At 44.7% G+C, this 13,106-nt stretch overlaps 1 protein-coding gene across 1 annotated transcript; it reads right to left on the minus strand.

Annotated features, from left to right (window-relative positions):
• Positions 1-9,092: 9,092 nt before the first annotated feature.
• On the minus strand, positions 9,093-10,392 carry LOC137150385 (zinc finger and SCAN domain-containing protein 2-like). The gene has a single exon (XM_067544310.1). The coding sequence runs from the start codon at positions 10,390-10,392 to the stop codon at positions 9,316-9,318; it is 1,077 nt and encodes a 358-aa protein (XP_067400411.1). The 3' UTR covers positions 9,093-9,315.
• Between the last annotated feature and the right edge of the window lie 2,714 nt (positions 10,393-13,106).

Consider the following 13,106-nt stretch of genomic DNA (forward strand, 5'->3'; position numbering starts at 1 on the left):
ATCAGAGTGCACCCTTGGCAGGGAGAAGGGCTCCAGGAAATGCTAGAGATACAATTGAGAGAAATTTTGTTCAGGAGGAGAAGGGACAGTCACCCCCAGAAGAAAGGCAGAGCCGGAAGGAAGAGAGAAAAGGCCTGGCAGGGGAAAAAGGGGAGGAAGGAAGGTGTGTGAGAAACCAGAGCTATCCCCTCCCCCCCTGTGCATTTGGTAAACATCCCCACCTGGGATAAATCGAAATGTCAATTTATTAAGTACCTAGCCAATTAACAAGGTGATTATTCAGCTCCTCTGCTGCAGAGAGGTAAAACAGAGACATGATAGGAAGGAAAGCTGGAATGAAGGCTCAAAGAAGCCCAGGTTCTCCGAGACAGGGGAGGGGATCTTTCACCCTGTGTCTGCAGAGCAGATAAAAACCTTATATTATGGGGCACAAGCACATTGTAAATAAAGCACCATGGGAGTGAGAGAGAACTGTTGGCAATAAGGAGTGCGGGGTGAGGGAGTTTCAATCACCTTGTTACAAACCATGTCTACACCTATTCTAATCACTCAGGTTTATACTGGCACATTTCTACACTGTGGAACTTTGATTAATATCCCTCTATCCTCTAACACTGCAGCTAGCCTGGTTTTTTCACTTTGAAAATCTGATGCTGATGTTACTGTGCAGTTCACAGAGACATTCATTGTCCCACCATAGCTGGATCAGCTCCTCCTGGAGCTAATGGGACGTGAAAGCCTGTGTGTGTCAGTGAGGGCAGTCACTCTGAGGGATCCCCCCGACACTGTCGACTTGGGCAGCACATTTCCCCAGCAGCGTAGGGACCAGGCAGAGGCAGGAACTGGCTTTTCCTCTCTCTGCACCTCATCTTGTCCCAGGAAAGTCGGTCTGGCTCGGGTGTTGTAGGAAATGGAGCTGGGCAGGGCTGGGAACCTGGAACCTCCCTCCCCGCTTATTGCTCCTGCTGCCCCTTCTAGCCTCTCTCCCTGTGTCCCTCGGGCTGTGAGGCTCCGTCCTTCGCCCCTTCCAGCGGCGTTCGCTCCCCCCGGGCTGGATCGGCTCCTGCAGGCGCTAAGGGGTCAGAGCCTGGCTGTGCCCGTGCGTGGGGGCAGCAACTCCAGGACCTGCAGACACCCGGGAGCAGAGATGGGGCGAGGAGGGGCCGTTTGTGCAGAGTCACTTTCCTGCCCGGCCCCGGCACTTTCCCCGGGTCTCTCCCCTCACCTGCAGTCTGCGGCTCGGGAGCTGGTGTCGGCAGAACCCGGGGCTGCCCCAGGGGCTGGTTCCAGCCAGCGGAGAAAGTCCCCCCGGGCCGGGCACAGAGGCGCGCTAGTGCAGGGCTCTCCCCGCACAGACCCCGCTAGGGAGGGTCGGGAGCTGCTCCCAGATGAATGGCGGAGACAGAGCAGTACCACGAGCTTCTGTTCTAACTCAGGCGTTCCAATTTCTATTAACCAGAGGCTGCCCTCTCGTGACTACAGCTAAGAAAAATCAATTCCCTCGTCTCCCTGCGATCGCACAAGAGGAATCTCGTCAGATTCCTTCTCTCCTTCCTGAATCTGAACAGAGAGAAACCTACCGAGTGAATCAACACTAGAGAGACAGAGTTCCAGGGAAATGTGCCCCCTGCTGCCATTCAGGGCCCTGAAACACAATTATTTTTAGCAGGCAATGGAGTTTGCTTCAAAAATCGCAGCCAAGAAATTGTTGAAAACACCCGGCCCTGACAGTCAGTAACAAGCCTTCTGTGGCTGAGTGCTACAGGCCTGATAGCAATTCCCCATTTTGCCTTAGCTCTAAGGCCTTGTCTGCATGGGAAATTTTTTCAGGTATAAATTGAGCTTTTTTGGCATAAGCTGCCTTGATTTCACAAAGTTTTTTATTTGTCTGGTTTCATCCCACTTTAATTAATCCGCTTTGAAAGTGACATTACTAGCACAACCCTATTCTGCATTAGCTATACCACTTCCGGCAGTCCTCCCACTGCTATCCCACAGTGCATTGCTTCACACTCAGATCAGCCTGTTTACCTGTCTGACCTCTACTGCTCCAGGGTCATGTTGACCAAATGATACCTCCCCATTCAAATACTGGCAGGCAGCAAGGTGCACACCTTTGAGTCTTGCTTGTGGGGCTTTCACACACCTGAAGTAACATGCACATTACAGCAGCCATGCCCATGCTTCTCTGTGGTCCCATCTGGCAGTCCTGTACTGCCCTGCCTCTCAGGAGAGGAGAATTTCCAGTCCATCTGAACAAGAGTCACCAGACTGCCAGGATCTATGTGTAACTAGCAGAGCAAATGCAAGAGAAGGGTCATTCCTAGGACATGGCCCACTGCTACACCAAAGCAAAGGCACTCCAGCAGAGCTACAAGAACAGGACCTCTGGCAATGCTCATACCAGAGACCCAAGAGTTGGATGGAGATGCCTATGAAACACAGAGGAGTCCCAGCCTGAAACTGTGGTGGTGGAGAGCTCTCCCAGTCAGTGTTATGTTTTGTATTTCAATAAAGTTATACAGGGAGATTTAAGCAATTTTGCTTTGGCTATGGGGGGTGTGTGGGGGGGGCATTGCTATGTTGGGCCCTTGAGAGTGACGAGCCTCTCTGTGTCTATTCTGGTCCCCCCCCCCACTCCAACCCCCAAAGTGCTCAACATAGCATCAATGCCAGAGACTTTCAGCTCTCGTGGATTTATTTCTCTGAAGCATCAAATCCAACAGACATTTGCCAACCGTGCCGCCCCCTTTTTCACCTTCCTGTGACACTTGGTGCTCCCTCTCCCTTCCGATCTAGCACAGCCTCCCTCCTCCCCAGCTCAAGATGTCACCCAGGGGGATGAAAAAATACAGCAGATTGCGAGGCAGCCATGTTTATTGCAGTGGCAGATATAGAAAGAGGAATAGCAATAGATCAAGTCTTTTAGCTCAGTGCAATCAGTGCCCTGAGCTTTTAGTTAGCGTTTTCAAACGTGCCATGAGGCTACAGAGACATTTAATAATGTGTAGAAAATAAGATATTTGTGGCTACTTTGAAACATTTTGGGTATAGACCAATTAGTGCAAAAGTCTAATTATTTTGCAGTGCTCTTTGTGCTTATCTGTAGGTGTTATAAAAGAGAATTTAAGGCGCAGGGAGGGCTGTATTTTGGCACATACATTGCAAGGGATGAAAACTTCCCAGGGTTGTAAATACAGGTGGTGGTTCCCTTCCACTGCTATACTAGCTGGGGGGTGGACATTATCCTAGTAAAGAGCAGTGCTGCATATCTTCCTAGAGTGCCCACTCAGCTTTTGAAGAAGACCCTTCTCTGCCTCTTGGGGACTCATTTTAGGATAACTTTGATGATTCTCAGTCACCTTGTTACCTTTCTTCTTCCAGCAAGAAAAAGACTTGCGTGTGCTTGACTGGGTGTCAGCTTTCCAACATCTCTTGTCTATTAGCCACTCAAACAACCTTCTCAGGGCTCTGCCACCCTTGCATTGCCTCATAGGTTAACAATAGGTGCATGGTAGTCCTCAAGCCCCTTGAAGTGTTCCCTTGTAGCTTTAAGCCCCTTATCCACTGAATGCTCACAGCTATGCTAGGTTTGCTCTCCCCAAGGGAACAATGTACACATCAGATCGTATGACTCAGCTCAGAATCAGCCCCTTGCTTAATATCACAGCACTCAGATATATTTATGGTGAAAACAAGTATATTATCACAGATCAAGATTTAAGAGGTAGTGAGTAAAAGGAAGGGAAACAAAAGGGCTATGTATAGCACACTTTCTAGAGATTAAACATAACAGGATTGCCTCCTGTCTAAAACAATCAGGTTTCACCCAAAGACATTTAAAGTGCTTCCACTCAGGGCAGGTTGGGATCCCATTTCCATGAATGTAATCACACTGTCCAATTATTTCCCCAGGTGCAGGATAAAACAGTGTGTTTTGCTTTCCCTTTATATTCTCCAAGGTCATTATTTAGCCCTAGAATCAAGACAACCCTCTGGGGTTAATTCCCTGATGTGCTGACACCATATTGACTTCACAGCCTCATGCTGACTTCAGATGCAAATGGGACTTCCAGTGTGTTAGCTTACACTGCTTCACTTACATGTGACCCAAGGCAGACAGGTGAATATACGTCTTGTGTCTGGCAAAACCTGTTTGTTAACCCTGTCTTGATTCAGACTTCTAGGAACATTTTTTCAATATATGTGTGTGTAGGTACATATTTATACATACATTTCACATCAGTATTAATGACCAGGGTGATCCTGGCTTTTATTAAAGACCTCCCATGAATTTATTTATGGATAAATATTATGAAAGCAAGTAATACCCTCCAGTGTAAGGACAGCTTGCAGAGGTGCACATGCAAGTACTATCCTGTACTCTGCAGTATTGCCAACCCCAAATGTTCAAAAATCGTGAGTCAGGCTCACCAAAAATCATGAGATCAGCTTTAAAATCACAAGATTATGTAAAAATAATAGTTTTGGTGTTATTTTTATTTGTCTTCTGCTTTAGGGTGTGCTGGGGTCACATTGTGAAGCTTTCTCCAGAGCCCTGAGGGCTAGAAATTGGTGAAACTAGATAGGTTGGACAGGAAAATATACCAAAGTAGTGTTAACAAAAGCTAGTGAAACCATTACTACTTTTACTTTTGTCTTTAGAAAGTAGTAGTCTGAGTAGTAGTTACATGATTCTTAAAGCAAATTCACAGTCATATGATTACTACAATTCCTAATTTATCAGTGTACTGTTTACACACGTGTCTAGCTAGAAATGGTTGCAATAACCTACAAAAGCTAGGGTAAAAGAATCAGCCAAAGTGACTATTATACAAAAGTGCAGAGCAGAGAGGATTAGCTGTGATTTGGTGACATTAATAGGCAATTTTACAAATGTGAAAGTTCAGAAAGCAATTTGATTAACCTAGAGGGATAGCTGTGTTAGTCTGTACACAGAAAAAAAAACGAGAGTTCTGTAGCACTTTAAAGACTAACAAATTTAATTTCTGCAGGCAGGCAGGGAAGTTGAATAAAAGCAAAGTCCATTCAGTTAGAGTAGTTGAGGCCTATTCACAAGAATTGATTAGGAGGTGAGAATGTGTGGTCAGTGGCAATTACTTCTTGTAATGAGATAACCATTCCAAGTCTTGACTCAGACCCAGTTTGATTGTGTCAGATGCAGACTTGACACCTTCCCCATTGTTGTTACTTGCCTTGAATATGTATATATATGCCTCCTATGTGATTTCTATTCCTTACATCTGACGAAGGGGGTTACAGCCCATGAAAGCTTATGCCTGCAGAAATTTAATTTGTTAGTCTTTAAAGTGCTACAGAACTCTCTTTGTTTTTGATTAACCTAGGTATTCAAATTAAAGTTAATTAAACAGGTTCAGGGGGTGTTCTTAAGGTGTTGATAGGAAGACACTGTACTGCAGGGATAATCTGGTGTTTGAGTTAATTGACAGAAGAAAGAGAGCTATTAAAGAAAATGCCATAAAACAATGGGTAAATACTGTAAAATTCATAAATAGATAGAAAAATATCACAAACTTCCCTACTTTTGGTATTTAAATTAGACAAAGGAAAAATAGGAACTAGCTGAAGTTCCAATACCAAGATTGCAATGAGGTTAATGTGGAGTGTGAGATATGAACACATTTGATAACCTTGTAGTAAAAAACACATAATGCATTTGAAATTAGCTGAAAAGTATTCTAATCTTTAGAACACAAGATTGAAGTCTGATTTTAAACTTGGAAGACAGCTTTTCTCTGTCACACACAGAGTGTAATGTTACAAGGGAGAGAGATCTAAGGACGTTTCTCTCACATGTAGGTAATTCTCACAAATGCTGACAGCACAGCTGCTGGTACGAGTGTGAGATGCAGAGCAGAACAGTGATTAACAAAGAAGCTAGCTTTCAGTAGCACTTACAGTTAGGAATTGAGTTGAAACAAGAAAACCAAATTAATTATCAATCGATAGATTTTCACAATGTCAGGTTATTAAAAAGCTCTAGATGCAGCCATATTGGCTCCTTAGTATTTTTCCTATCGAACTGCCAGCTCTCCTGAACTCCTTTTACCCTTCACATTTTCTTCCATGGACCCATACCTACTAGTTTTCTGAGTTTATTAAAGTTTGCTTTTTCTGAAGTCCATTGTCCTTATTCTGCTCATCTCACTCCTTCTTTTCCTTAGATACAGAAGAGGCTCCATTCAAACAAACTCACCAAGCACATCCCATAATCTTTCAGGTGTCCAGTCGAGGAAATCACTTAAAACTCAGAGCTTGAGTGCCAGTGCCTTAGTGGAGTTAAGCACATGATGAAGTGCTTGTAAAGAAGGGATGGTTGGCTGAACTGGACCTTGAGTCCAGAGTCAGGACTGACTGGTTTTCCAACCAATGTACAGACTTGCAAACATAGATTGATAGATGTTAAGGCTAGAAGTGAGTATTATGATCATCTAGTCTGACTTCCTGTATATAACACAGGCCAGAGAACCTCACCCAGAAATTGCTGCATCAATCCCATTTGTTGTGCTGAGCTAGACTATATTTATTTAAAAGAGACATTAAAGACTCCAAATGATGGAGAATCCACCACGTCCCTGGGTAAATTACTCCAATGGCTAACTCACTGAACTGTTAAACATTTACACCTTATCACTGGCCTGAATTTATCCAGCTTCTGGTTCCAGCTGTTGGATCTCAGTCTCTCTTTGTCTGCTAGATTAAGGAGCCCTCAATCAGAAATCTTCTCCCCATGTAGGTAACTATAGACTGTGTTCAAAACACCTCTTAAGCTTCTCCTGGATTAACTAAATAGACTGAGCTTCTTAAATCTCTCACTTTAAGGCAAATTTTCCAGACCTCAAATCATCCTTGGATCACTTTTACAAGCCCTTTTCCAATTTGATAACATTCTTCTTGAAGTGTGGACACCAGAACTGGACACAGTATTCAGTAATAGTCTCCCAGTGCATCAAAAAAAAGTAAAACTAGATTGGCTGACTCATTTGATGTAAAAGCCCATGTGCTGCTTTCACTCAGTCTGGTAACCTGTCCACTTTGCAATAAGGATGAAGGTGTTATGAAGTGGGAATTTTCTGTATTATTGTTATGAAGCCAGTGTGCCTCAGTTTCCCTTATATTCTGCATTGTTACCCAGTGGAGGGGAAAGGGCAGTTTAGCAGATTAAAATCCAGTTGGAGTTGTCTACAGATATGAGAAAAAGGCAAAGGAAAAGACCATCTAATGAAGAAGAAATAGAGCACAAGAATAGGTCTGCTGAGTTGGAAAATGAAGAAGCGGCACAGCAGGCAGTAACTGAAGGTGGGAGGGCAAGTAAGAAGAGAAGAGCAGCTAGTCCTATGAGAAGAGGGGAAGAGCCAGTGAAGATATGCATAGTTCAGAGCCTCAGGAGGATACTGGATGACTCGAGAAGATTGCAAGGGAGAATAAAAAACAAGATGACTTGCAGCCAGAAAGAACAAGAGAAAGGCTGGAGAATTACACCATCACTGGAAAAAGACAGTTCTATGTGATTGGTGACGCCCTACAAGGAAGAAAAGGCAGGCCTGTTACCAGAGCTGATCTGGAAAACAGAAGGGTGCGCTATCTGCTGAGAGCCAAAAATACAGGATGTGGCTTTGAGGCTGAAGAGGATCCCAATGGGAGCAGGAAAGAATCCACTGATTGTCCTCCATGTGGGAACAAATGATACAGCTAGATTCTGCTGGAATGTATCAAGGGAAGACTATGCCAGGCTGGGGAAGACACTTAAGGAAATGGAGGCTCAGGTGATCTTCAGTGAGATTCTGTCTGTCCTTCGAGGAAGAGAACAAAGACGAGACAAGATTATGATGATCAACCAGTTTGTCCGGAGGCATTATGGACAGAGGACTATTCTCATGGGATGAATTCCACCTGCATAGGAAGGGAAATAGATTTCTGGGATGGAGGTTGGCAAAACTGATTAAAAGAACTTTAAACTTGGATCTTGATGGGGACAATTGGGAGATGCTTATGTAATCCCCACGCCTGATTTTAACATTGAGAGGGAGGAAAATCAAGTAAGAAAGGATACAGCAGTGGAGAAAGCAACAGCAGTGGGTAGGTATGACAGTGTCCCTAATCCCACCAACCTGGATTGCCTCTCACTGTGTGATGCTGATGTCAAGCTATGAACCTCTGGCTGGTATTGCATTTACACAGCTATCCACAGGCAGGGACACACCCAACTGAGTGAGATTAAAGATCTCTCAGACATTCATAAAGCATCAATAGGGAGGCTCCAGACAATTCCCCACAGCTCCCTAGCCTTGCATCCCAGAACTGTACCATCTTGAACTGGTCAGGAGCCTGGCCAGTGAAAACTCATTACCTAGTTTGCCACTGCAACAAAAGGGTAGTGGACATGCCACAGCCCTTGTTAACCTGAGCTGAGATTTCCCAATCACTTCAATCAAAACACACTGTTTTAAGTGAAATATAAAACAGATTTATTAATGACAGAACGATAGATTTTAAGTGATTATAAGTGGTAGGCATAAAGGTCAGAGATAGCTACCTTAAGAAAATAAAAGGTAAACATGTATTCTAAATCCTAAACTTTTAGTCTAAGCAAAAGTTGAATCAAACAATGTCTTACCCTGACAGATGATACAAGCAGATTACAGTTCCTTAATACACATGCTGGGATCACCTTCCAGCCTGGGGGATCACCCTTCCGCAAAGTCTTTTTCCTCCAGCTCTTCTTCCCAGTGTTTGTGGACGCAGGAACAAATTAATATAGACTGGCCATCAACAAATTTAGGCTTGAAATTACAGGAAGGTTTCTAAACATCAGAAGAGTGAAGTTCTGGAACAGCCTGCCAAGGAGAGCAGTGGGGGCAAAATCCTAACTGACTTTAAAACTGATCTTGATAAATTTATGGAGGGAGTGGTATGATGGTACTGCCTATAGTGGCATGTAGTCAACCTAGCTGCAAATATCTCCAATGGTTGGTGATGGAACACTAGATGGGGAGGGCTCCAAGTTACTACAGAGACTTCTTTCTCAGGTGTCTGTCTGCTGGGTCTTGCCCATATGCTCACGGTCTCACCATATTTGGGGTGAGGAAGGAATTTTACCTTGGGTCAGATTGCCAGAGACCCTCGGGGAGAGGAGAGTTGCCTTCCTCTGCGTCATGGGTCACCTGCAGGTTTAAATGATAACACGGCCATTCCAACCTGGCCTGACCCACTGAGGTACATGGGAACTGGCAAAGACCTTATTCACTTGGGCCATGCCTAGTCAGTACACTTCTAGGATTTCTCACCTGTGTGGATTCTCTGATGTTTAGTGAGACCTGAGCTGTATCGGAATCTTTTCCCACAGTTCAGGCATTTATAAGGTCTCTCTCCTGTGTGTATTCTCTGATGTGTAATAAGGTCTGAGCTCTGACTGAAGCTTTTCCCACAATCAGCACATTTAAAGGGCTTCTCTCCCGTGTGTATTCTTTGATGCCTATTAAAGGTTGAGCTGTCACTGAAGCTTTTCCCGCATTCGGTGCATTTATAAGGTTTCTTTCCCATATGTTTTCTTTGGTGTATAATAAGGGCTGAACTGTATTGAAAGCTTTTCCTACAGTTCAGGCATTGATAGGGTCTCTCTCCTGTGTGGAATCTTTGATGTACAATAAGGTCTGAGCTCTGACTGAAGGTTTTCCCACAATCACAACATTTGAAGGGCTTCTCTCCTGTATGTATCCTCTGATGCTTAGTAAAGTTTGAGCTGTTACTGAAGCTTTTCCCACACTCAGAGCAATTATAAGGTTTCTCTCCTGTGTGTTTTCTCTGATGTGTAGTAAGGGTTGAACTCCATCGGAAGGTTTTTTCACAGGTCAGACATTTATAAGGTTTTTCTCCTGTGTGGATTCTCTGGTGCATAACAAGCTGTGAGTGCCGAACAAAGCTCATCCCACACTCGGGGCACTTGTAGGGCTTCTCTCCTGTGTGGAGTTTCTGATGGTTAATGAGGGTAGTGCAGTGAGAGAAGTATTTCCCACAGTCAGGGCATCCATAGGGTCTCTCTCCTGTGTGCTTTCTCTGATGCGAAGTAAGGTGGGAACTCCGACAGAAGGTTTTCCCACACTCAGCACATGTATAGGACTTTCTTCCCATGTGGATTGTCTGGTGAGTAATATGTGCTGACTTCCTAGGGAAGCTTTTCTCACATTCACCAAACATATTGTGACTGTCTCCAATGGGGATTCTCTGCTGAACTGTTTCTTTGCTTTTTTCAATCCTTCTGCTTCTGTGAGTGGATTTACCCTGTATCTGCCCTGGCTGTTTTACCTGTTGCCTCTGTGGTCTGGGCTGATTCTTACAAGTTTTTCCCATCTCTGGTCTCTGGGAAACATTCACATTGGAATCTTCCCAAACTGTCCTGTATGGTTCCACTTTCTCGGGGCCTCCCAGCTGAGGATGCTCTTCCTTGGTCTCTCTCACCATCTCATCACCTGCTGGGACAGAGATACATGAGTAATTCCCTGTGTTGTAGAGAAAAGGGGACTCAGAAAGAGGAATGGGAAAGGAGAAAACAAACCAAATAACTGCCCAAACTCCTTTCTCAGGGAACAGAGAAGAGGGAACCAATTCTGCCTCCCCATCCCATCTGAATATAGATGAGATGAATTTCTACACAGGCAGACAGGATTGGTGAAAACTCATGAGAGACATTTACCAAGTGGATGTAAAATTTGGTTTCTGAGCCAGTTTTGTCAATTCCTTATCTTTGCAGGCATCTCTCTGTATCTCCCTTTCCTCCTCTCCCTGGAGATTGGGGACTCACAGCTCCTCCCTTCATTCCAGCCAGGAGATCACATCAGGTTTGGAAATTGGAAATCCTACTTGGGGGTCAAGCAAAAAAATGAGCAACATCAAGATCAGTCTCAACATTCAGTTATTTCAATAAGTGGCCTGAGTTTCAAAAATGCTGAACCTGCAATATTGAGGTTTGGTTCTGAGTATCCAGAGCTACTGGTAATCAGGCACTTATTCAGTTGCCTAAATATGGATTTAGAAATTTACTTTTAGGATCCTATAATTAAATATCCTGGCCTTGGCCATTTTATTATAAAGCACAGGCCCTGTTCCTGCCACCAGGAATTCATAGAATCATAGAATCATAGAATATTAGAGTTGGAAGGGACCTCAGGAGGTCATCTAGTCCAACCCCCTGCTTAACCTCTGTCATCCCAACCAGGGCTTTGTCAAGCCGCAGCTTAAAAACCTCTAAGGATGGAGATTCCACCACCTCCCTAGGTAACCCATTCCAGTGCTTCACCACCCTCCTAGTAAAAAACTTTTTCCTAATGTCCAACCTAGACCTCCCTCCCTGCAACTTGAGACCGTTGCTCCTTGTTCTGTCATCTGCCACCACCGAGAACAGCCTAGCCCCATCCTCCCTAGAACCCCCTTTCAGGTAGTTAAAGGCCGCTATCAAATCCCCCCTCACTCTTCTCTTTTGCAGACTAAACAAGCCCAGTTCCCTCAGCCTCTCCTCATAAGTCCTGTGCTCCAGCCCCTAATCATTTTTGTTGCCCTCCGCTGGACTCTCTCCAACTTGTCCACATCCTTTTTGTATTGGGGGGCCCAAAACTGGACACAATATTCTAAATGCGGCCTCACCAATGCCGAATAGAGGGGAATAATCACTTCCCGTGACCTGCTAGCAAGCCCCTCCTAATGCAGCCCAATATTGTCTTGACAACCAGGGCACACTGCTGACTCATATCCAGCTTTTTATCCACTGTTACCCCCAGGTCCTTTTCTGCAGAGCTGCTCTCGTCGGTCCCCAGTCTATAGCTCTGGGATTCTTTCTTCCTAAGTGTAGGACTCTGCACTTTTCTTTAAACCTCATTAGATTTCTTTTGGCCCAATCCTCCAGTTTGTTTAGGTCACTCTGTATCCTATCCCTACCTTGCAATCTACCACTCCCCCCAGCTTAGTGACAAACTTGCTGAGGGTGCAATCTACCCCATCCTCCAGATCATTAATAAAGATGTTGAACAAAACCGGCCCCAGGACCGACCCCTGCAAACTCAGATCTTGTGACTTATAGACATGGAGCCATTGATCACACTCGTTGAGCCCTATGCTCTAGCCAGTTCACTATCCATTTTATAGTCCATTCATCCAACCCATACTTCTTTAACTTGCTGATAAATTAATCTGTGAGACATTTTAAACCTGGCCAGTAGCAGAGGTTTAATAAAGTGTGTGCTGAGGACAAGCATGCGTTTAAGTGTTTCAAAATCAGATCTTAACTTATTAAACAAACCTTTCAAGTGGAAAAAAAATAAATGTGTGTGCTCAGTGGTTCATATACATCACAGGGTTTTTTTAACCAGATCAGAAAGATGAGCATGTTTGACCTAAGAATTCTTTCTGTGTGAAATGTAAAGTGATCAGCCTAAATCCTTAAGTTACTGGATTGGTTCAAAAATTGATAACACTTAAAAAAAAAAGAGAGTGTCATTCCCCCTTGTCCAGCCATTGCTCAAAATAAGGCTAAATGGTGCTTTTTAGTTTGTTTGCTGTTTTTGTTTTTAATCACAGTTTCTAAAACAAATTCACATGGGACAGAGAATGTCAACCCTAAGGATGAACAGAGGAACTTACAGACTGGATCCGACCCGAGGTCCATCTAGTAACTTTCAACACTTTATAAGCAACTGAAAAGATCTCATTAGAATAAAAATGTGCAGCCAAAGAGCGGAGTCAAAGGAGCTACTTTGTGGGATTTTCCTGACATTGTCCCGGAGGGCAGCACATTCCCCCAGCAGCAGGGACCAGGCAGAGACAGGAACTGGCTTTTCCTCTCTCTGCTCCTCATCTTGTCCCAGGAAAGTCAGTCTGCCTCGGGGATGCTGCAGGAAAAGGAGCTGGGCAGGGCTGGGAACCTGGAACCTGAAACCTCCTTCCCCGCTTATTGCTCCTGCTGCCCCTTCCAGCCTCTCCCTGTGTCCCTCCTTCCCCCTCTTCCTCCCCTCGGGCTGGGAGACTCCGTCCTTGGCCCCTTCCAGCGGCGTTCGCTCTCCCGGGGCTGGATC

The sequence above is a fragment of the Emydura macquarii genome, unplaced genomic scaffold, assembly GCF_026122565.2.
Source record: "Emydura macquarii macquarii isolate MOO-44397 ecotype Brisbane River unplaced genomic scaffold, CSIRO-AGI_Emac_v2 contig_159, whole genome shotgun sequence".
NCBI lineage: Eukaryota > Metazoa > Chordata > Testudines > Chelidae > Emydura > Emydura macquarii.

What these genes read in the sequence shown, in the direction of transcription:
- LOC137150385 (XM_067544310.1), bottom strand. Translation starts at nt 10,392, where the DNA reads ATGGGAAAAACTTGTAAGAATCAGCCCAGACCACAGAGGCAACAGGTA.